At 43.4% G+C, this 22,468-nt stretch overlaps 1 protein-coding gene across 3 annotated transcripts in view; it reads right to left on the bottom strand.

Moving 5' to 3' along the window:
- MYO5C (myosin VC) overlaps positions 1 to 22,468 on the bottom strand; it is a 50,078-nt gene that overhangs the window by 19,254 nt on the left and 8,356 nt on the right. For all 3 annotated transcript variants that reach the window (XM_083586157.1, XM_083586158.1, XM_083586156.1), the window contains 20 exons: positions 21,293 to 21,374; positions 20,970 to 21,077; positions 19,343 to 19,449; positions 16,390 to 16,655; positions 15,718 to 15,799; positions 14,967 to 15,107; positions 13,583 to 13,708; positions 12,633 to 12,716; positions 11,877 to 12,011; positions 10,749 to 10,846; positions 10,287 to 10,373; positions 10,091 to 10,202; positions 9,671 to 9,882; positions 7,196 to 7,361; positions 6,010 to 6,156; positions 5,220 to 5,384; positions 3,580 to 3,673; positions 2,759 to 2,822; positions 638 to 818; positions 182 to 275 (listed from right to left, as the gene is read on the bottom strand). In XM_083586157.1, coding sequence (XP_083442283.1) covers positions 182 to 275; positions 638 to 818; positions 2,759 to 2,822; positions 3,580 to 3,673; positions 5,220 to 5,384; positions 6,010 to 6,156; positions 7,196 to 7,361; positions 9,671 to 9,882; positions 10,091 to 10,202; positions 10,287 to 10,373; positions 10,749 to 10,846; positions 11,877 to 12,011; positions 12,633 to 12,716; positions 13,583 to 13,708; positions 14,967 to 15,107; positions 15,718 to 15,799; positions 16,390 to 16,655; positions 19,343 to 19,449; positions 20,970 to 21,077; positions 21,293 to 21,374 — 2,551 coding nt within the window. The remainder of the gene's footprint in view (positions 1 to 181; positions 276 to 637; positions 819 to 2,758; positions 2,823 to 3,579; positions 3,674 to 5,219; positions 5,385 to 6,009; positions 6,157 to 7,195; positions 7,362 to 9,670; positions 9,883 to 10,090; positions 10,203 to 10,286; positions 10,374 to 10,748; positions 10,847 to 11,876; positions 12,012 to 12,632; positions 12,717 to 13,582; positions 13,709 to 14,966; positions 15,108 to 15,717; positions 15,800 to 16,389; positions 16,656 to 19,342; positions 19,450 to 20,969; positions 21,078 to 21,292; positions 21,375 to 22,468) is intronic.

Raw genomic sequence — 22,468 nt, 5'->3', positions numbered from 1 at the left:
TAAGGATTTAAAGCTAGATCTCCCTTTAAAGGTAATAAAGGAGAGGGGAGTTCCTCTATGCCTGCTTCATATTATGGAACAGCCAGTGTCTTAACTTGAATAAATGGAAGAATGCATGAATCAAACCCATGAATCACCCATATATTTTACCCATTTGAATGAGAAATATTTTCAGAATTACCTCTCATTTCACGCTTTTGGCACTGTAGTTGCTTCTCCACATCCAGTTTTTGAGACTGAATCAGTTCAATTTCTTTATGCAGTTCAGGGATTGCCTAAGTTCATTAAACATTTTAAAAATGAAGCACAATTCAATGGGGCAAAGTAAATGACAGAAATAAGATGAAGACAAGGTTGCAGTCTACAGCATGCCTAATTGACATCTATGACCCGGTTCGCACAGTCTAATCACGGCTAAGTGATAAACCAGCATGCGCCCACAAGAAAAATGATTGATAAGCCAAGAACAAAACTGACTGAAGCTTGTGGTTTGTCTGGAGCAAAACAAACCAAGAGCCCATATTTGGATACAACCATAAGCTAAACCATAGCTTAGCAAAAATGTCATTCTCTATGTAGGAAAGAACATCCCCCCCCAACACATGAGTGGTCAATTAATACTGGTCTGTTACTATACCTTTGCTTGGTTTGAAAGTTCTTCTACTTCCATTTTTAAGCCATCTTCAATTTGCTGTTTTTCCCTGACTTTCTTTTGCAGCTGATCATTTTCATCTTTGAGAAACTTTATTTCTGCCTTGAGTGAGTCCATCTTTTCTTCATAGTCTTGTTTCTGGTTCTGGAAGTTCTTCTCAAGCATCCTGCAAAGATTAACAACAACAACAGAAAAGGCCACAACTTTGTTTTTCTCCGCATATCTCTAAGTACAAACAAATTGCTATGATATTTATTATAAACAACAGCATATTTATAAAGAGGAGTTATTACAGTATATGCAATCAAATAGACAGAGACATGGCATACAGAGAGAGGTGCATACACATATACACAGCCTAGCCATAAACTTTCCCAACTCAGCTGCCTCCCAAATAGCCTATTGAATAACACGGGAACCCTTCCTGAACACCATGGGATGAAATGCAGGTAGTGAATGGAAGCTTCCAAAATTAGGTAGATGTACCCTCTATGAAGGGGACACGGGTGGTGCTGTGGGTTAAACCACAGAGCCTAGGACTTACCGATCAGAAGGTCGGCGGTTCAAATCCCCACGATGGGGGGATTTGACTGTTGCTCGGTCCCTGCTCCTCCCACCTAGCAGTTTGAAAGCACGTCAAAGTGCAAGTAGATAAATAGGTACCACTCTGGCGGGAAGGTAAACGGCGTTTCCAGGCGCTGCTCTGGTTCGCCAGAAGCGGCTTAGTCATGCTGGCCACATGACCTGGAAGCTGTCTGCAGGCAAACACCAGCTCCCTCGGCCTATAGAGTGAGATGAGCGCGCAACCCCAGAGTTGTCCGCGACTGGCCCTAATGGTCAGGGGTCCCTTTACCTTTACTCTCTATGAACAGAGCTCAATTAAGAAGCCACTTTCCAATTATGGAACTGTTTTTGGTACTGTTTTGGGGAGACAGTGGGGTGGGCAGGTGTGGAGGACTCCCTGGTCCTGAATGGGGTAACTGTGCCCCTGAAGGACCAGATGAGCAGCCTGGAGTCATTTTGGACTCTAGCTGTCCATGGAGGCGCAGGTCAATTCTGTGTCCAGGGCAGCTGTCCACCGGATCCATCTGGTACGCAGGCTGAGACCCTCCCTGCCCACAGACTGTCTTGCCAGAGTGGTGCATGCTCTAGTTGTCTCCCGCTTGGACTACTGCAATGCACTCTATGTGGGGCTACCTTTGAAGGTGACCTGGAAACTACAACTGATCCAGAATGCGGCAGCAAGACTGGTGACTGGGAGTGGCCACCGAGACCATGTAACACCAGTCCTGAAAGACCTACATTGGCTCTCAGTACGTTTCCGAGCACAATTCAAAGTGTTGGTACTGACCTTTTAAAGACCTAAACAGCCTCAGCCCAATATATGTGAAGGAGCGTCTCCACATCCATCATCCAGCCAGACACTGAGGTCCAGCTCTGAGGGCCTTCTGGTGGTTCCTTCACTGCAAGAAGTGAGATTACAGGGAACCAGGCAGAGGGCCTTCTTGGTGGTGGCGGCCGCCCTGTGGAATGCCCTCCCATGCCAAGAAAATAAACAACTATCTGACTTTTAGAAGACATCTGAAGGCAGCCCTGTTTAGGGAAGTTCTTAATGCTTGATGTTTTATCATGTTTTTAATATTCTGTTGGGAGCTGCCCAGAGTGGCAGCCGGATGGGTGGGGTATAAATGATTAATAATAATAATAATAATAATAATAATAATAATAATAATTGGTGATTCAACCCTCTGCCAGCAACACCCCATTCTACCCTAGTTAGGGGAGTCTCCGGCTCTTTTAGAGATGCATTTCCAGGGACCTAGAGCATAGGAAAACTCCTTGCACAAGCTTCCATTAGGATCCAAGTCATCTAAATTCTTTGGGTTATACCCCTTGTCAGGCTCAAGAGCAAATCCACTGAAATTAATAGCTAACTTAGATCCAGTAATTTCAGTGGGCCAACTCTAATTAGAACTTAGCTGAATACAACTATCTGTTTATTATATGGGTATATATATAAATAAATACTTAATTCATTTACAGTTCAAGCAAAATCAGACAATATAATAAAACAGCACTTTAAAGTCACAAGTTAACACTTCATACATCCGTTGCCTTTCTCCTTTTTGAACGTCAGCAAAGAGTTGTGTTGTCAGGTCATCCATTTTCTCTGCAGAGAGACAATGTTTGTTTGTTTTTTAAAAAAATGTATGCAAAATAAAACCATGAAATCATCAAACACACACATAAGTTAGAGACTAATAAGAAAATTTTTAGAGAGTTTTAACTGTAAATGGATAATTTCGCACAGAAATCAACATAAGATAGGACAGATGTCATGCAAGGTTTGAGGAGCCAAAATGCTGCTTACTGTAAACTTAATTTTCAGGTTAGGCACCATATTGCAAATGATAAGTGAAATAAACATCCAGATCCTGAGGATCTTGACTGGTGTATCTGCCAGCAACTTTGGCACAAAGCCCTAAAATGGTAGCATAATATCATGGGGGTACAGTCTATCTGGAAATTATATTGTATAGCTCCCATTCCTTTCAATAGGCTTGCTCAAGAGAACTCTGTGGTGGATTGTGACCACAGACCAAGTCTGAAAGAGCTGGCTATTATTATTAATTAATTGGGCAGGATTCAATGCACCAGTGTTTATTTGGGGGCACAGCAAATTCCACTGCCCTCTCGCCATATTTTGTTCATCATTGGAAAGTCACTCTTTGTGCCTCTGGTTCGTTGCTAGGAAGAAGCACCACAAATCTGAGGCACAAGAAATGTTCCAAAAGGAGCAGAACCCAGTTTAATTGAAAACCCGAAAGGATAGCATGCCTTCCTCAGGGGCAATATTTTAGTGTCCTTTTTCTGCTTGCCACAATGCAGCTAACAAAACTAATGGATGTGATTGTGAATCACTTCACCTTTCATTTCCTCATTCTTCTCTTTAAGTTCCTTTTCTAGTTGCTTCTTCTGCTCCTGCAGCTCTGAATTGCGGTTTTCAAGTTTTGACACCTTCTGCAAGGCAAAAGTAATGGCGGGACAAAAAGCGTTAAAAAACACATACTACAGTGGTACATCGGGTTAAGTACTTAATTCGTTCTGGAGGTCCGTTCTTAACCTGAAACTGTTCTTAACCTGAAGCACCACTTTAGCTAATGGGGCCTCCTGCTGCCGCGCCGCCAGAGCACGATTTCTGTTCTCATTCTGAAGCAAAGTTCTTAACCTGAAGCACTATTTCTGGATTAGCGGAGTCTGTAACCTGAAGCGTATGTAACCTGAAGCGTATGTAACCCGAGGTACCACTGTATATCCTTTAGGGGACGTGGGTGGCACTGTGGGTTAAACCACAGAGCCTAGGACTTGTCGATCAGAAGGTCGGCGGTTCAAATCCCCGTGATGGGGTGAGCTCCCATTGCTCGGTCCCTGCTCCTGCCAACCTAGCAGTTCGAAAGCACGTCCAAGTGCAAGTAGATAAATAGGTACCGCTCCAGCGGGAAGGTAAACGGCGTTTCCGTGCGCTGCTCTGGTTCGCCAGAAGCGGCTTAGTCATGCTGGCCACATGACCCAGAATCTGTACGCCGGCTCCCTCGGCCAATAAAGCGAGATGAGCGCCGCAACCCCAGAGTCGTCCGCGACTGGGCCTAATGGTCAGGGGTCCCTTTACCTTTACCTTTTATATCCTTTAGAGCACTCACGGATTTCAGTTAATGCATGATTACTCCAAAGCACATCATCATTCCCAACCCCAGCCCCGCTTGTTGTCACAGTAATTCTTGAGATGCTACTTTATTGGCGAAGCTCACATGTAACACTAAACTACATGCACAGGAATGGTGCTGATAACGCCAAGGTTTCAGGTTCGATCCCCATAGGGGACAGCTGTGTACTCCTGAATTGCAAGGGGTTGGACCAGATGATCATCAGGGTCCCTTCCAACTCTATGATTCAAGCTAGAGCAACCCTGAGCAAATCGAGACTTTCAAGCTCTGCCTAGCCCCTTTCCCCCACGCAGCTGAAAGGAGTTCAGTAGCATTTAGTTCCACTTTCCCTTAGTCTCAGCATGGTATTATGAATGAATCAAAGCTTGTGACTGACCACAAACTCTAGTTAAACTAGCTGTTTGACATTCATTAACTAATTGGTTGAAGGTGGCTCATTTGAAGCTGGTACAGTTTGTGGATCATCCTCTTTGCCAGCCCTATGCTTGGAGCTTGGAAAGCATTGAGCACAGGGCATGCAAAGCGATTCGCATAAGACTTCCTAAACACCTGACAACCAGCTGGCTGCTGCTGGGCATTGAGGAAGTGCTGCACAAAGTGCTTGGCAAACCCTGTGCTCTGTGCTTCCCAAGCACCAAGCATAGCATCAGCAAAAACTGCTTTCTGTAAGAACCGGCTACACAATCAAGTTCCCCACAGCGAACTTAAGGCGTTAGGTGCAGGTGGGTGTGCTTTGGGAAAACAACCTTGTGGACCAGATTTGGCCCACAGGCAGGAAGTTCTGCAGCTCTGATTTAGCATTACATGCAAACAGAACCACTGTAAGCCCCATAAAGAGTAACCTGTTCGTAGTCTTCTCTATGCTTCTTCTCTTTTTCTTCCGACATTTTCTTTTGCGCAGCTAATTTTTCAAGATCCAACTGAAGCTTCTGAATTGTTTCTATACCATTGGAGTGATTTGAGGCTAGAGTGGTCAATCTTTCCAACAGAACATTATTCTCCTTATTCTAAAATAAATATAAATTCAGCATTGGAGGAGGCAAAGTATTACAGGGTTGTAAAAAACGTAGAGCTAGGTCAAAGTCACTTAGCGGTATACTTGTTGTGCTGGCAGAAATTGATGTGCAATGGAAAACGGGGGTTTCCTTTGCTGTTCAACCCTTAAACTCTGCAATCTCCGAGCACGATAGCTCTTATGCCAGAGGGCAGACAACGTTGGATACAACCCTAGAGTAGTTGCTTTGTTTTACCACTGGTAAACTAAACATGCCCCGTTCAAAACTGAAATCCAAAAGATTTACCCCCCCCCAAAAAAAATGACAGGAATGTCCTTAAAACAGACAGAAGCAGCAAAAAAATAATAATAAGCACACCAGCAATCAAATGGTCTGGCAAACAAAGCTCTTTTCATTAGACACCAAGATGGCAATATTATTGGCAGAAGATAAGTATCTTTGTAGGGCAGGGAACTAGCATTAGAAGATGGTCACAATGGATAGGGGTGGCCAAATTAAAAGAATGAAATATCCTGCCCACAGGATCAATCATCAATTAGTTTAGGTAATGAAACTTTTTATTTGAGTAAAATGCACATAAAATTAATGCAAAGCATTAATAAACACTTTTAATTACCTGGTCTTCTAGTTTTTTCTGCAGCCGCTGTACCCTGTATGAAAGTTGGATGTTCAATACAAAACGGCGAATGCTCTGGAATCTGCGTCGAGCAAGCCAGGCTCGAGCATATTTTTGGAGGACCAAAGCCTTCTGTTCTTCAACCATCTTTATAAGAAATTAGAGGGAACAGCTAGTAGTTTAACAGTAGCTCAGGGAATTTCTTATCACTTGACAAATATGCACTGAAGACTTCAGCAAAGTATCATCAAGCAGATACAGTCGTACCTTGGTTCTCGAATTTAATCCATACTGGGAGTCCGTTCAACTCCCGAAACGGTTCGGAAACCAAGGCACGGCTTCCGATTGGCTGCAGGAGCTTTGGAAGCCGCATCAGACGTTTGTCTTCCAAAAAACGTTTGCAAACCGGAACACTCACTTCCGGGTTTGTGACGTTCGGGAGCCAATTTGTTAGACAACTAAGGTGTTCGACTAACAAGGTACCACTGTATAACCAGAATGTACACAGGCAGAAATCTTCAAGCAGTCACTGTACAACGAAGATGCCACAACCCTACTGGCCAAACATAGCTTAGAATTCCTCATTGCTACTTCCTTGCCTGCTTCTCACATAGCACATGGTGGTGTAAAAGCACAGACCATGTGTCACTGTAGAAGAACTCTAGCTCACTAGTTCATTCACACACACACACACACACACACACCATAAAGAAGGCTGTGCATAATAATTATAGCACTGCTATACAGGGTTCCATGGGGTTCAAAGTGCTTTGGCATACATTATCTCGGTAATTCTTCCAAAAGCTCTATAATCAGAATGTAGGTCAATTTTGCTATTATTTACTATTATTCCCATATGCTAACTGGGAGGCTGAGTTGAGGAGACCATTGTTTCCTATGGGAGGTGCAATGTGAACTGGGGACTTCCTGGTTCACAGCTAACGCTCTTAGCCATCACAGTATGGCATGCTAATTTGGGTACTAGTTGTGGAGTTTCTCTGACCGACACATAAAAGTACTGAGAATTCAGGGCGGTGAAGCTGAGGACAGACTTTGTATTGCAATTCTGCATCAATATTTCAAGAAATATACATGTTATAAAAGAAGCAGCCCTATCAGACATAGATATTTATTTCTTCACTGAACAGGAAATTAATATATAGATTATTTGGTGAATTATTTGTACCTTTCTGTATTTCCTCCTTGCCAGAAAGCCTCGAGTAAAAGCTTGGATTGTCAAAACAGCCACACGGATAAGATGGCAAAGCCTACGTACTAGATATCCCCGGCAGTACTTCTGGATAATGATAGCTGCCCATGCTTCTTTCAAGGCTCTTGCAGTTATAGCTTGTCTGAAGAGAAATTAAATTACCCTTAGTATTTATGTCATTGCTCGGTGGTAAGAGCTACACAGTGGTAAGAGCACACAGAAGGTCGCTGGTTCAATGCCTGATGTCTCCTTTCTAAAATCTTGAAGAGCCACCGTCAATCAACTGTAGCCAACAGCGAGCTACAGTTCAGGGACCAATTGTCATGACCCCTGTATTCAGCAGTGATCTGGACACAGGGACTGAGGCTGCGGGGACACCAGATGAGGAGCTGGAGCTGCGTTAGGGCTCAGAGAAGACAATGGAAGATGGGGAGACCATTAAGCCTGAGGCAGTTGGCTAAGAACTCCCCAAGGAACCTCCCAGAACCTCCTAAGATCTTGGACCTTCACAGGCACCTTTCCCTGAGCCTGAAAAAGCACCACGCACATCCCCAGTTTAGCAGTGCACCAAGAGAGAGCCTATGGAATTGCACAAATGTAGCTGCAAAACCCAAAGGTGATCTTCCTTTAAAGTGTAGAATATCTCAATTTCTCACTACCTGAAAACACTTTTAAAAGAATTTTTTGGACTGAAACTGTTGACAAACCCTTTACCACAGCATGGTAGAGCCACCAGGGGCCAGATAAAACTCCTTCAGGGACAGAATCCAACCCACTTACCACCAATTGGCCCTCATGGTTCTAGACCAGAAATCCAGGTTGTGGCTTAATCAGGCTTGCCAGGCCATTTTGGGCAAACCTTCAAGCCACAGCTTGCAGGAAGAACTGGAAACTCACTGGAATGTGCTACTGAATCTTCCTTTGCAGCCAAAAGTTGAGGGCCTTTTTCTTTGCAGCCTACGGTGACAACTTTTGGCTGTAAAGCACACCTAGTGTGTTCCTGATTCCTCTTTTGCATCCTGATCTGTACCTGCAAAAGGAGATTGTACTGTTGTATCTCTGGCTTGAACTCAAGCCTGGTAGCAAAGGAAAAGTCTTTTGCAGGCAGATTTCGTAGGAACAGAGGAAGTCAGACCATTAGGGTCAATGACGGAAACCATGGGGAAAGTGGCAAGGCAGGAGGACCATGGATAGCTCCAGGTGAGCAACAAGGTTGGGAGCAGACTGAGGACATTTACTCCTCCGTCTCCAGACTGCTTGATCCAGGCTCCACCCCCTTGAAAGAACCTCAGGCACTCCTTCAATCTGTTCCATAACTATGAAGGATGGCAGCAACTTCACTGCAGAGCCTGATCTACCCATGAGGGTCAGATTCTGCAATGAAACACACGGCTGGCTCCCAGATTACTGTCTGGAAAACAGACTGGCCCCATGCCTATATCAGTTGATCATGTGGGCCTAGAGAAACATTGCTTGTCCCAAAGATTGGGAAACACAGCTGTCCATGGAGGCGCAGGTCAATTCTGTGTCCAGGGCAGCTGTACCAGCTCCATCTGGTACACCGGCTGAGACCCTACCTGCCCACAGACTATCTCGCCAGAGTGGTGCATGCTACTGTTATCTCCTGCTTGGACTACTGCAACGTGTTCTACGTGGGGCTACCTTTGAAGGTGACCCGGAAACTACAACTAATCCAGAATGCGGCAGCTAGACTGGTGAGTGGCCGCCGAGACCATATAACACCAGTCCTGAAAGACCTACATTGGCCCCCAGTACGTTTCTGAGCACAATTAAAAAGTGTTGGTGCTGGCTTTTAAAGCCCTAAACGGCCTCCGTCCAGTATACCTGAAGGAGCATCTTCACCCCCATCGTTCAGCCCGGACACTAAGGTCCAGCTCTGAGGGCCTTCTGGTGGTTCCCTCACTGCGAGAAGTGAAGCTACATGGAACCAGGCAGAGGGCCTTCTCAGTAGTGGTGCCCACCCTGTGGAACGCCCTCCCATCAGATGTCAAGGAAATAAACAACTATCTGACTTTTAGAAGACATCTGAAGGCAGCCCTGCTTGGGGATTTTTTTAATGTTTGAGGTTGTATCGCTTTATTATTATTAATATTAATATTCTGTTGGGCACAGAGTAGCTGGGGAAACCCAGCCAGATGGGCGGGGTATAAATAATAAATTATTCTTATTGCTTCAGCACACCAACAGGACAGCGGTTCCCACTTCCCATGTAGAAGATGCTAAGGCACCCTTTTGGAGCTAGCCGAATGCATCTGAAACCTCTTCTAGAAGCATTCTGTTAGATTTCATATCTGTAGATATGAAAATGAGAACTTCTCCTACAAATAGATGGACATGAATCCCAGGCATTATCCCAGTCCTTCCACATATTTACATTCTTCCGGAAAAAAATTTAAACAAACCCCTGACTAGGTTAGTCCCTGAAATTACCGTACAGTCCGTTGTCCTCGAAAGTACTGCTGTATTATAACTGCTGCTTGTCTGATATGGAGGAATTTCTTCCGCTGCAGCCAACCTCGGGCATTCTTCTGAATCACAATACATGCTTGCCTCAACTTATCTGACCGTAATTTTTCCAGATAAGCAACCTGCCCTGCTCTGAAGAAAATTTTTGTTCTACCAAACTGGTATTGGGTTGGATCCTGGGAGAAACAAAAAAAGGCTTTGTTAAACATATTTCAAATGTATTGCAACATGATACAAATGTTTAATTCTAGCCGTGATGAAGGAACAGTACAATATTGAGACCAAGAATGTATTTTCATTTACAGATGACAAATGAATTCTGGGTGATTAAATATGAATGGAAGCCTGTCACCTTGGATAACTGATTGTTACAAAACCTCTGACCTCAATGAGCCGCTGCAAAACAATCTTGCAAATTTGTTTCTTGTCAGTAAGAGAGAGTTCATGCTGAGACATGAGAATCCTGTAACGGCTGTAAAACTCAATGTAAGTCCACCTATAAAATAAAAATAGCAGGTGGACTAGTGAATTAAATTGATATAAATCAAAATCACTGAAACCCACAGCAATTGTTACATACCTAGATGGGTAACTTTGAGCACTAATCCGAATTGTTTCTAAAACACCACAAGCTCGCAATTGCTGAACCACTCTTTTAGAATCAAACCTATGGGAGTCAAATAAAACAGTTATTTTTGCTGTTTTTATGAATGATTAAGTCCTGTAATTCTATAGCCTATATATCATGGTGGGTTATTTTAACAGGCAAAGTGAAGTTTCTATGTAATAATTATTATTTTTATAATAATTATTTTTTTAAAGCCCCATTTCAGCAAGGGGTAAGTTATGAAAAATAACTTATGTTAAGTTACAAAATTTTATGGAAAGGAGATTTCCTATCCATACCACTTTAAAAGCGACAATTAAAAAAGGGGGGATTTTGCCTAATAAACAATTGGCATGCAGAACACTATCCATCTTCAGTGTAATAATGAAACGCATCTCTGTTAAAGCAAAGAGTATATTTCAATTGAATACTCACTCAAACGCTAGCTTCTGATCATTTGGCTTGATGCATCGCACATAGTGAGGTGTGGTTGCATTAAGTGTCTCCATTAGTAAATATAAGGAAGTACGAAACTAGAAAATATTAAAACATTGACTGCTTTAACCTTCAGAACGAAACAACAAAGCAGTACTGACTTGAGAAGGGGCATTCTGACAGACAAAAATATATACCACAAAACTCTGAGAGCATTCCACTGAATATTTACAAACTAGGAAAGAGTTGGTAAACTTGAGTGAAAAAGTTGGGGGGGGCATTTTTGTATTCTCTCTATCATCCCCTTGATATCTCCCTCTTGCTTAAGCCTCTCCCAGTGCCATGTATACTGCCTTCAGCTTCTTGAAAGAAAGATGGAATACAGGCCTGTCCCACTAATGTGCACAGGGGCAGAGGAAGGGGGTGCGGTGGGTGCGATGCGCCCCGGGGGGTGACAAAATGCCGGGCGGCACTCACTGCGGGGCCTGCAGTGCGCCCAAGCCATGCATCTCTCCTGGGAGTGAAGCGGTGGCTGCCCAAATGGTCCACCTGCTGCATCCCCCCAAGCTGTAGAGTGGCTGAGTGAGAGGAGGCAGGCAGACTCTGTAGGTGCGCCCCACGGTGCGCCTCGCCCCGCCCCTGGGTGCGCCGCCCTAGGCACCTGAGCGGCTTCCTCCGCTGTTGGATGTGCAACCAGCTTTTGTTACAGGGAACCAGGCAGAGGGCCTTCTCGGTAGTGGCGCCCGCCCTGTGGAACGCCCTCCCATCAGATGTCAAAGCGATAAACAACTACCTGACATTCAGAAGACATCTGAAGGCAGCCCTGTTCAGGGAAGTTTTTAATATGTGACATTTTAGTGTATTTTTCATCTTTGTTGGAAGCCGCCCAGAGGAAACCCAGCCAGATGGGCGGGGTACAAATAATAAATTATTATTATTATTATTATTGGACCCGGAAGAGAGCAGAACAGGGGGGCTGGGGAAACAGGGGCATAACGGGGCAGAGTGGGCTCATGCGTGCTCTGCCAACGCGTACAGGGGCCAGGAACAGAACCCCCACGCAAAAGGATTGCCGCCTGTATAAATGTACTAATAGCTCATCAGCCATTAAGAGGAATCTAAAAATACCTTATTGCCAACTGTTGTACGGAACTGCTTATTAGGTGGCTTGATCACTGTTTTCGCAGACTTAACTTTGATCATCGAGCTGAATGGGGAGACAGGTACTGGATTGTCTTGAAAAAAGTTTGCACATAGTCGAAACTAAAGAGAAACAACAGTTGCATGCGATGGTTATTAAAGGTAAAGGTACCCCTGCCCGTACGGGCCAGTCGTGTCCGACTCTAGGGTTGTGCGCTCATCTCACTTAAGAGGCCGGGGGCCAGCGCTGTCCGAAGACACTTCTGGGTCACGTGGCCAGCGTGACGAAGCTGCTCTGGCGAGCCAGCACCAGCGCAGCACACGGAAACGCCGTTTACCTTCCCGCTGGAGTGGTACCTATTTATCTACTTGCACTTAGAGGTGCTTTCGAACTGCTAGGTGGGCAGGAGCTGGGACCGAAAGACGGGAGCTCACCCCGCCGCGGGGATTCGAACCGCCGAGCATACGATCGGCAAGTCCTAGGCACTGAGGTTTTACCCACAGCGCCACCCGCGTCCCGTGCGATGGTTATTACATATATTCATTTGTTACTAATAGGAAAGGTGACTATAAATAGAAAACATGTTTAGAAAGAATATCTAAATAGAAACAACTTGCATCTAGGCTGCCATTTTATCTATTTCAGGAATGTAATAATAGATGAGAGCATCTTTTTAAATAGTATATGACAGCAGATGTACCAGTTTCATTAGTAGGAAGGAACAGAACAGGTTATTTACAAACCTTGCTGCTTCGTAAGATTTCAATTAATACTTCATATACTGTGTCTCTATTTTTTTCCAAAAATCCATCACTTTTATACTCCACCTGCGTGAGAAAGGTGAAATCAACAATTGCTAAGAAACATGTAAAGCTATATAGAAACAACATACTTTTTTCAGTTCCCAAGCTGATAAAAGGCCACATCCACATCCATAGCTTCATTAACAGAAAATAAGACTTAGGAAGTTGCCTAAGCTATAACACAAAGACCTTAGCTCTGACTGCCAACCATTTTCATCCACGAAAGTTGCAATATTGCCAGATCCAGCAATTCCTAGTTCCTGACATAGCAGTGCATTCACCCACCATGAATACTTGGATCTGTCTTTTATTTTATTTTATTTTAATATACTACCCTTCATCTGAAGTTCACATGCCAGTTTACAGTATAGGGAAGTGAATTCAAACCCACTTAATATAATCAGTAGGCATTACATAGCTGAGAAATCTATACTAAACTGTTTTTGAGCCAACCACACGAAAGCAAAATAGCAAGATATATTTCCATCTGTATCATCATCATTTACATAGTCTTTAAATCCTGGGTTAGAAGCAGGCCCTGATTAGCATTAACCAGAGTTAGCATTTGCAGAAATAACATCAAAGGCTGCTTCCAGGTGAAGGGAGGAGGGAGTCAGAACACAATCCCACAATAGCCCATTCCTGTAATCTTAAACATGGTTACAGGCTGGGGAGGACTGCATCCACATTTACATCTATAATTCATATTGTCAATTGTTTTGTCTTTGTAAATCAGGAGGTAACTGAAGCAAACAGCTTCATTTTCCAGAATGTTTGCTGTATACTTCATAGGCAAACACATTCATTAGATTATAGAGGATATTTTACACTCTAAACATTATATCCAGACATGGGAAGGTTGCAACACCTGGGCAAGAGGAATGCCTTACCTTATCAGCAAAGTGCTGGATTATAAAAGAAGAGTTTGACATTCTTGGCTCTTCAAAGAGTGGGTTCTTGTTTCCAAAATTGTTATATAACTTAAGGAGCCAGTTTTCATCAGTTCCTTGAGGTAACTGTAAATAAAAAGTGAAACGCGATGTGCGAAATAACTTTAGCCAATTATTCAATTAACGGGGCTGCTGTTTTGCAAGGCAAAAGTGGTTTCAAGCTGGGTGCCCCAGTAGCAGCACCCAAGCATCTTACTCTCTGAACTACTGTGGTAGCTTCCCAGAGGAAGGAGCTAAGCTCCACTGCTGCAGATGGTCAGCTTATCAGATCAGCAGGGGTCATAGGATTTCATATTGTCCTACAAAACCTGTGACTGTTGGCTTGGCTTCGCAGTGTAAGCAACCTCAGGCACAGACTGAACCCTGAAATTGCCTACCCCTGCACACTTCCTGCATTGCCTGCTACTTTCCCAATTCACTTCCAAACTTCTGGCCCTGACATGGCCTATAGGCTAGCGTGCGTATAGTACCTTATACAGACCCTCCAAGTGTCTCTATTTTCCAAGGACAGTCCTGGATTTACAGAAGCCATCCTGGTTTCTAATTTGATCCCAGAATGTCCTGCTTTTCCTTAGGACATCTATATTTTCATCAGAGAAATGTTGGAGGGTATGGAGTTATGCAACCCCTGAGCCAAGGAGATCAGTAACTACACAACCTTTAGAAGACACCGAAAGGCAGCACTGTGCAGTCGTACCTTGGAAGTCAAACAGCTTAGTTCCTGAACGTTTTGGCTCCCGAACGTTGCAAACCCAGAAGAGACTGTTCCAGTTTGTGAACTATTTTTGGAAGCCGAACGTCCAATTGGGCTTCCACGGCTTCCGATTGGCTGCAGGAGCTTCCCGCAGCCAATCAGAAGCTACGCTTTGGTTTTCGAACATTTTGGAAGTCGAATGGACTTCCAGAAGGTATTCCGTTCAACTTCAAAGATATGACTGTATAGGGAAGTTTTTAAAAATGTTTAATTATGTTTTTATATATGTTGGAAGCCACCCAGAGTGTCTGGGGCAATCCAGGCAGGGTATAAATAATAAAATGATGATGATGATGATGGAATAGGATATCCCTATTTTCATCAGAGGGTGGAATAGGATATCCCTATTTTCATCAGAGAAATGCCTTTTACTTGAGAATATGCCAGCACAAGTATAAAGAGGCTTATTAAAAAGAAATATTTGAACTCTTTCTTACATTAATGAGACGTCTTGCTGACATGGTTGCATAAATGTTGCGTAAAGAGGAGAAAAGAAGAAAATAAAGCAAAGATGTAGGTCTACAGCAACTATACTGAGAACAGCAAAATAAAAACAGAATAAAAACTTACCAGGCACTCTTCATCCAGAAGCTCTAAAATGCCCATTTTAGCTTCAATAAGATCAATGACTGGTTGGTTGTCATAAAAGTCAATGAGCGTCCATGGGATATTTTCTTTCATATATTCTTCTTGTTCAAGTTTAAAGACATGCTAATAATGACATTGTCAGATACAGTCACAACAAAATCAGGGCAGCAAAGGCAAACTTGAGGATAGACTCTATGTAACATGTTTGGTTCAGAAGCTGGAGCTGGTGCAGAACTCTGCAGACAGGTTGCTATCAGGCATTGGCTATTGGCAACATATAATACCTGTGTTGAAGGAGCTACCAAGCTATCTTCAAGAAAGACAGATATTTTTAGATGCAAAACAAATGAACAAAATTACTTCATAAGGTTAATACAGTATGCAAATAAAAAATCAATAGCCATGGCAGAATGAGCCAATCTAGCGCATACTGGTTGGAAGTTTCTTTATTGTAGACAATAACCCTTAGAAAAGATGCACTGAGAATTATTAAGGTAGAAACTTTCTGTTAGTTCAAGAGCATCATGCTGGGCCACCTTGTGCTATAATGACAGCTGTTCAGAAACAGAAAACATGCTACATGTTTATTTGAGATGTTGCATATTAGATATAAGAAGATAACACATGACTGAAATAGAATTTAAAATTGTCAAGTTCCTAGAAGTTACTCACAAAGTAAACAGGTTTGTTTTTCAAGAATTCCAATTACTAATATCCATAAGATATATCATACCAGGTTAAATTGCTGCTGCAGCTTTTCGTTGGCATAATTGATGCAAAACTGTTCAAAGCTGTTGATATCAAAAGTTTCAAATCTGAAATAAAGGGTTGGAAATGTAATTATTAATCTTTATTTGATGAAGCCTTGGCCTGTGAGGGACTAATATCTGCTGCTTCCATGCCAGCAGATTCAGGTGGCAGTTTGAGCATTGGAGAACTACGGGAGAAACTTTTCTGAACTTTTGCTAGCAAATCGTGCACCATTGCCTATTTTAATTATATACTGCCTAAAGAACTTGTTATCAATAAGTCCTCCCAGCAAAGTATTCTAGCATCTCATTCCTCCATTCTACAAGAGATTGTTTCCAATCATTTGCTGAAATAAGACAGAGTACAGTGGTAACTCGGGTTACATACGTTTCAGGTTACATACGCTTCCGGTTACAGACTCCGCTAACTCAGAAATAGTGCTTCAGGTTAAGAACTTTGCTTTAGGGTGAGAACAGAAATCATGCTCTGGCGGTGCGGCAGCAGCAGGAGGCCCCATTAGCTAAAGTGGTGCTTCAGGTTAAGAACAGTTTCAGGTTAAGAACGGCCTCCGGAACGAATTAAGTACTTAACCCAAGGTACCACTGTATTAAATAAACGTGCAGTTTTCTCTCTCTCTCAGAAAGAAACATCTTACCCATAGATGTCCAAAACACCAATAAAAGTGTGCTGTTTGCCCGAAAACTCCAGTGCCTTGTTAATTCGTTCCACGATGAAATCAAAAAGGTGGGCATAAATCTTTTTTGCCAAAGCATCACGGGCATTAAGGGCTTGGAGTTTTGTCATGGGTTTCACTACCGTTTCAGAGGTGGTGACAATTTTTCTGTGGCACAGCCACCGTGCCACTTTGTCGCTTTCTAAATCCAGTAGGTCACAGAATATGTGGAGATGTTTGTCATCCAGCTTTGAAAAAGAAGAAAGAAATCAATAATCAACAACCAGGGTTTCAATAATAAGGTAGTCATGCTTCAGAATGCTGCGTACTTTAATAACAGTAATAGGACAACATCCAAGCTGGGTGTGGGTGTGTGGAGGAGGACAGGCTAGCAATGAAATTTCCACATCAAATATCTAAACCCAGTGGTTGCTGGTGCCTAATGAGATTTGGTAGGGCAGAAGACAGGGAGGCCAACACTAGGTGGAGCCAGAGCCAATAGCAGGAAGAGTCGTCTAATTCTAGTACAGTCCCCATCCTCCTCCTTGCTAAATGCTATAAAGGCAACACTGAGAATAAGGTGGAAGAAGTGGACAAGCAGTGCCACACCCTGGGCTGGTTGAAGGTAAGAAGACAGGCAGCTGGGGATTGGCTGAGGTTAGTGTGTCAGTGCCCCATTTGCCCTAATGGACCAGCCTCCACTGCCTAAATCAGGCATAGGCAAGCTCCAGCCCTCAAGATGTTTGGGACTACAATTCCCATCATCCCTAGCTAACAGGACCAGTGGTCAGGGATGATGGGAACTGTAGTCCCAAACATCTGGAGGGCCAGAGCTTGCCTATGCCTGGCCTAAATCCTCACATTTTATTAAGTCCAGAACCTAGTGTTATTTTAATGAGGAGTAATATAACACACCCATAGAATTGGTTAGAGAAGTGCACATTGCAATGTTATCAGCATATGTAATAAATTAAACTAAACATTACAAAGGTGGTTTACAGGAAGAATTAGAAACCAGGAAGAGGAGGTCTTTAGTAAAGAATGGGGGAAGTTTATAATTTATTTGAAAAGCTATTGTAAATAACTACATACATTGGTAGGATTGACAGAAAACTTGTAGTAAAAATTTGAACTATGGATTGACAAAGGATTTATAAAAATAAAGTTATGATAGAGATGCAGAGGGGGAAATCATTACATTAATATCCACAATGGGGGGTGAAGGGAAGTCAGAAGGGATTATATGTTTATGTTTTTAATTCATCCGTTTACGTAAAATAGAAAATGCAAAAATAAAATTTATTTAAAAATAAACACTACAAAGGTGGTACAGGAATTTGACAAGAGTATGTATCATCTCTGTATTCTTTGTGACACACTGCCATCAATGTAGACAGGCGGGGAACCTAAAGTTTCCTCAGTCACATGAAATTTTACATTTGCCGGCAACATAGCTACAAATTTCCACGCAATTGTATCAAGACATTCCAAGGCATATTTTAAAAGACCAGAATTAAAACTACATTATGTGTTTCAGTCCCTGACGGAAGCAGGAGCAGAACCCAAGAAGAGCCCCATTTCGCAATCCACTGCAATGTCAAGAGGTCCCAGGGTTTACTAGATTTGAAACCTGGAAATCATTCAGTTCCATATACTATTTCCGGTGCCAGAACTCATCCCCGTAGCATGCAAGGCTTGACCTGAAAGCTTCTTTAAGGGGGCAATTTGCTCCCCACTGAGAAACTGAAAAGGATTATGAAAAGGAGGGCACACAGAAGATGCATGAACAAGAAGAACTTTAATACAAGGCTTGCAGCACAGAACTGAAAGTGCAGTGCCTTCTTGTATGGCAAACCAGGAAAGCCAATGCGCTACACAACACAAAGCATTGTGGTGTAAGAGACACTGAAGTGTCGATTTTGGCTATGAAGAACCCAGGTCCAAAACCTAACTGAGCTATGAAGCAAACTGGGTGAACGTCACAGCCCAACCTCAGCCCCAGAGTTGGCGAAACTAAAGTGCTTTTTGGAGAAAGATCAAGATACAAATGCATTTAGTAAATAGTACCGTATTTCTCGCTCTATAAGACACACTTTTCCCCTTCTAAAAAGTAAGGGAAAATGTGTGTGCGTCTTATGGAGCGAATGCAGGCTGCGCAGCTAAGCCAGAAGCCAGAACATGGAGAGGGAGCACTGTGCAGCGTTCCATCTCGCTGTTCTAGCTTCTGGCTTAGCTGCGCAAAGCCTCTGCAGGGCAGCGGGATAAAGGCACCCCACTGCCCTGCAGAGGCTGCATGGGCTGCCCCAGAAGCCAGAACAGCGAGACGGAGCGCTGTTCTAGCCTCGGGGTTAGCGGCGCAAAGCCTCCGCAGGGCAGCGGGGTGCCTTCATCCCGCTGCCCTCCGGAGGCTTCACGGGCTGTTCCAGAAGCCTCCGCAGGGCACGGGGATGAAGGCTCCCCGTGCCCTGCGGAGGCTTCGCGCAAAGCTAGACCAGCTAGAGGGAGCGCTGTGCAGCCCTCCCTCTAGCTATTCTGGCTTTTGGATGGCCCTGCGAAGCCTCCGCAGGGCACGGGGATGAAGGCTCCCCGTGCCCTGCGGAGGCTTTGTGCAAAGCTAGACCAGCTATCCCAGCGGCTATCCCAGAAGCCAGATCCCTCTTGCTGTTCTGGCTTCTGGGATTCAGAATTTTTTCCCCCTTATTTCCTCCCCCCCAAACTAGGTGCGTCCTATCATCTGGTGCGTCCTATAGAGCAGAAAATACGGTAACTCGATTGGCTTTGAGGGTTGCATCCTCAAAGAAGGAAATGTGCAGCAAGACTAAAGTGCAGCATGATTACGAGTGTGCCCTAGCTAAATGGGAAAACATGGCAAGGGCTTCTTCCATTGTTCACCAAGGGAAAATAAGTCCCAAAATATTTTGCTGGCAATTCTTACACTAACAGAAGACCTTTCATCACCAACAGGAACTATTTGCACATTGCCTAAGTGCAGAATGGCTGCCAATATTTTAAAAACGTCCATCTGGAAATCTTCCTTCAAACCTAAAAGGAAAACAAATAAATCTCGATTCAACATTACACAGCCAACAACAGGAAGAAATGGAGGCATTAGGTGTTGCAAGTGACAGTACATAAATTAGAAGTAACTCTCGTTTTCATGCACTGCATTTTAGCATAGGGCCATGCTGAAGTCCAGTATAATTCAGAACTAGTTATATCACGGTGAAAGCATACGTTTATTATACCACCCAAACTAAGAGTCAACTCTATCTCTGCCTCTGGTCCCAGGAGTCTTCAGAACTCCTGGTGGTCTCTTGTTCTCAGAGAGCTGAACTTGCTCACAGTTCTTTTGCCCCTTTAATTGAGGGACTCCACAATTAATTTCATATGGTAAAGGGATCCCTGACCATTAGGTCCAGTTGTGGCCGACTCTGGGGTTGCAGCGCTTATCTCGCTTTATTGGCCGAGGGAGCCGGCGTACAGCTTCCGGGTCACGTGTCCAACATGACTAAGCCACTTCTGGCAAACCAGAGTAGGACACGGAAATGCCATTTACCTTCCCGCCGGAGTGGCACCTATTTATCTACTTGCACTTTGATGTGCTTTCGAACTGCTAAGTTGGCAGGAGCAGGGACCGAGCAACGGGAGCTCACCCCGCCATGGGGATTCGAACCGCTGGACCTTCTGATCGGCAAGTCCTAGGCTCTGTGGTTTAACCCACAGCGCCACCCGTGTCCCTAATTTTATATACAATTAGCTTTATATACAATGTTCTCTCTCCTGCACAGTTCTCTGCCTGACTTGCCTTGTACAGTGTCCTTTCCTTTCTTTGGCATCCTTCTCTCTCTTTCTGGCTTATCACTAGAGATAACAACTGCAGACCCTTCTGTCCGATTACTCTTCCTGTTCCCCCTCCTCATTGCCCTTGTTGAGGCAGCCCAAATTCATATTGCAACTTGCCTCGTTTCCCTCTCCCTCCTCTTTCTTTTCTGCCAAATCTCTCCACTTGGCACCCAAACTACTCATTTCATTGCCTGCATATCTCTGCTGTGGCTCCACACCCCTCCTCCTCTGCCTACCAGAGCCCAGAATAAGCACTCTCAATATCCTTCTCAAAACACCAGTTCTGGCTCCCACTCCTCAGCCAGGTATCAGCTCTACTGCCAAGTCAAGCAGGGAGTGGCAGCATCAATTGGAATCCTTTTGCAACCGTGTTTCTCAGTGTGAACGCAGGGACCTAGAAGAGCATTTCCAAGAAGAAGCTAGCAAGCAGGAGAGGGAGGTTTACCTAGTTTTGAGGGCCAGGAGAAAAGCTAGCACTCTTGATTTTCAGGAATGAATTGGTTGGCATGGGATGCACCACTTTCCCAGCCACCCATTCTCCCATGCAAATGTCCCCCTCTCTACATTAATATTACAACACGATAAGGTTGCCATATTTCAAGAAGTAAATTAGGAACATGGTTATAACGTCTAATCAGTAGTTATTCTCAGAACGGTAATCCCAATGAATTTTCCATCGTTATAATTTTGCTACTTTATCAAAGGCAAAGTTTATCTACCTAGTAGGGTGAATGTCTTCTGAGTCTCCATCATGTTGGCATAGTCATTCACTCCTTCAATCACAGCGTTTCCACCCATGTTAGTATAATTAAATTCTTCGGGGCTTGCTGCAGGCGAAAAGCAAAACATAGTGACATTATATATTGGATATTAAGTTGAGAGACTTCTGTGAATAGGTCATCAGTGATCATTGCATCAGTCAATGATGCAACAAAAGTCCTTTAGTAAGATTAACTTATTTATTTATTTAATAAAATGTATATACTGCTTGGTTGTTTAACAGTGTTAAAATACAACAATGAAAATATGAAATAAGACATACCCAGTTTAAGGTGCTCAAATTCTGGTCTCCGAGCTGATGCACATAACTGATAAAATATATGGTAATTTCTTTCATTCTCCGACTGTCAATGAAAGTAAACAAGATGATAAAATGAGAAACGAAGAAAAATTATTTATTTTGTAGAAGGAGACGTACCTGCCACAGCTTCTGGCCTGCTGGCCACTTGACTAACATGACAATATTGACTCTTAATCTCAGGGTCCCGGGTTCATTACCCCATGCTGGGCCAAAGATTCCTACATTGCAGGGGGTTTGACTAGATGACCCTTGTGGTCCCGTCCAACTCTACAATTCTACGATTCTGTGAGTCATATCAGAGAAAGGTTTTTCCTCTCATTTTGGGAATCAAGAAAGCCTCACAGCTCACCAGCCCTTGTGACTGATTGCAGAATTGGCACCGGGGGTAGCATGTCGATCACAGCTCTAGGAAAATTAAATCCCAGAGATGGTGGCAACTTGTAAATTTCAGTGCAGCAGTTTTAGCTTATTACTGAGTGCACATCTCCAAATCAGACAATGCTGAATGCCGCTTGCCAAAACTGTTGCTCTCGTAATTGCCTCAAGTTAAAAACTGACAAGAGCTGGCAAGTATAATAATGATGTCTCCAGGAAGCACTAATTGAAAAATTGCTCACAGAAACCCAGAAGAAGTTTCCTCTAAACCTTCTGCTTAGCAAATCAGCTTGCAGATTATTTAGTTACCTGAAAAGTTAGCTTTACTTTTACCCTGTACCTGAAACAACCCTGCAATTAAGGAGCACAAGAATTCACTGCTCCAGAACTTGGGACAGTTTGGGGATATCAGCCCAAAGATCTAAGTGACAGGACATACTAATGAGAAGATTAATATGTGGAGCATTGGCCTGCATTCAATGTCAGTCCTGTTCAGAGAAGACCCATTAACATTAATGAACATGACCATCTTTAGGTCCATTAATTTCAAGTTTTCTCTTAGTAGATCTAGCATTGGATACAACCCATTATCTGTATTTTATTCCTTATTTATTTAGAGTACTTATATCTTTATAGCAGCAAGTGGCTCTCCAAGTGCTTTACAAAATAAAGTGACACTTAAAACTATTGCAGGAACAGGAACTGCATATTATGTCCATATAGAATCAGGATTATTTAAGCAGCATGTCCAGCCCTCATCCT

This window comes from Podarcis filfolensis (genome assembly GCF_964270895.1).
Source record: "Podarcis filfolensis genome assembly, chromosome: 14".
Taxonomy (NCBI): domain Eukaryota; kingdom Metazoa; phylum Chordata; class Lepidosauria; order Squamata; family Lacertidae; genus Podarcis; species Podarcis filfolensis.
This window is presented reverse-complemented; position numbering and strand designations above follow the sequence as displayed.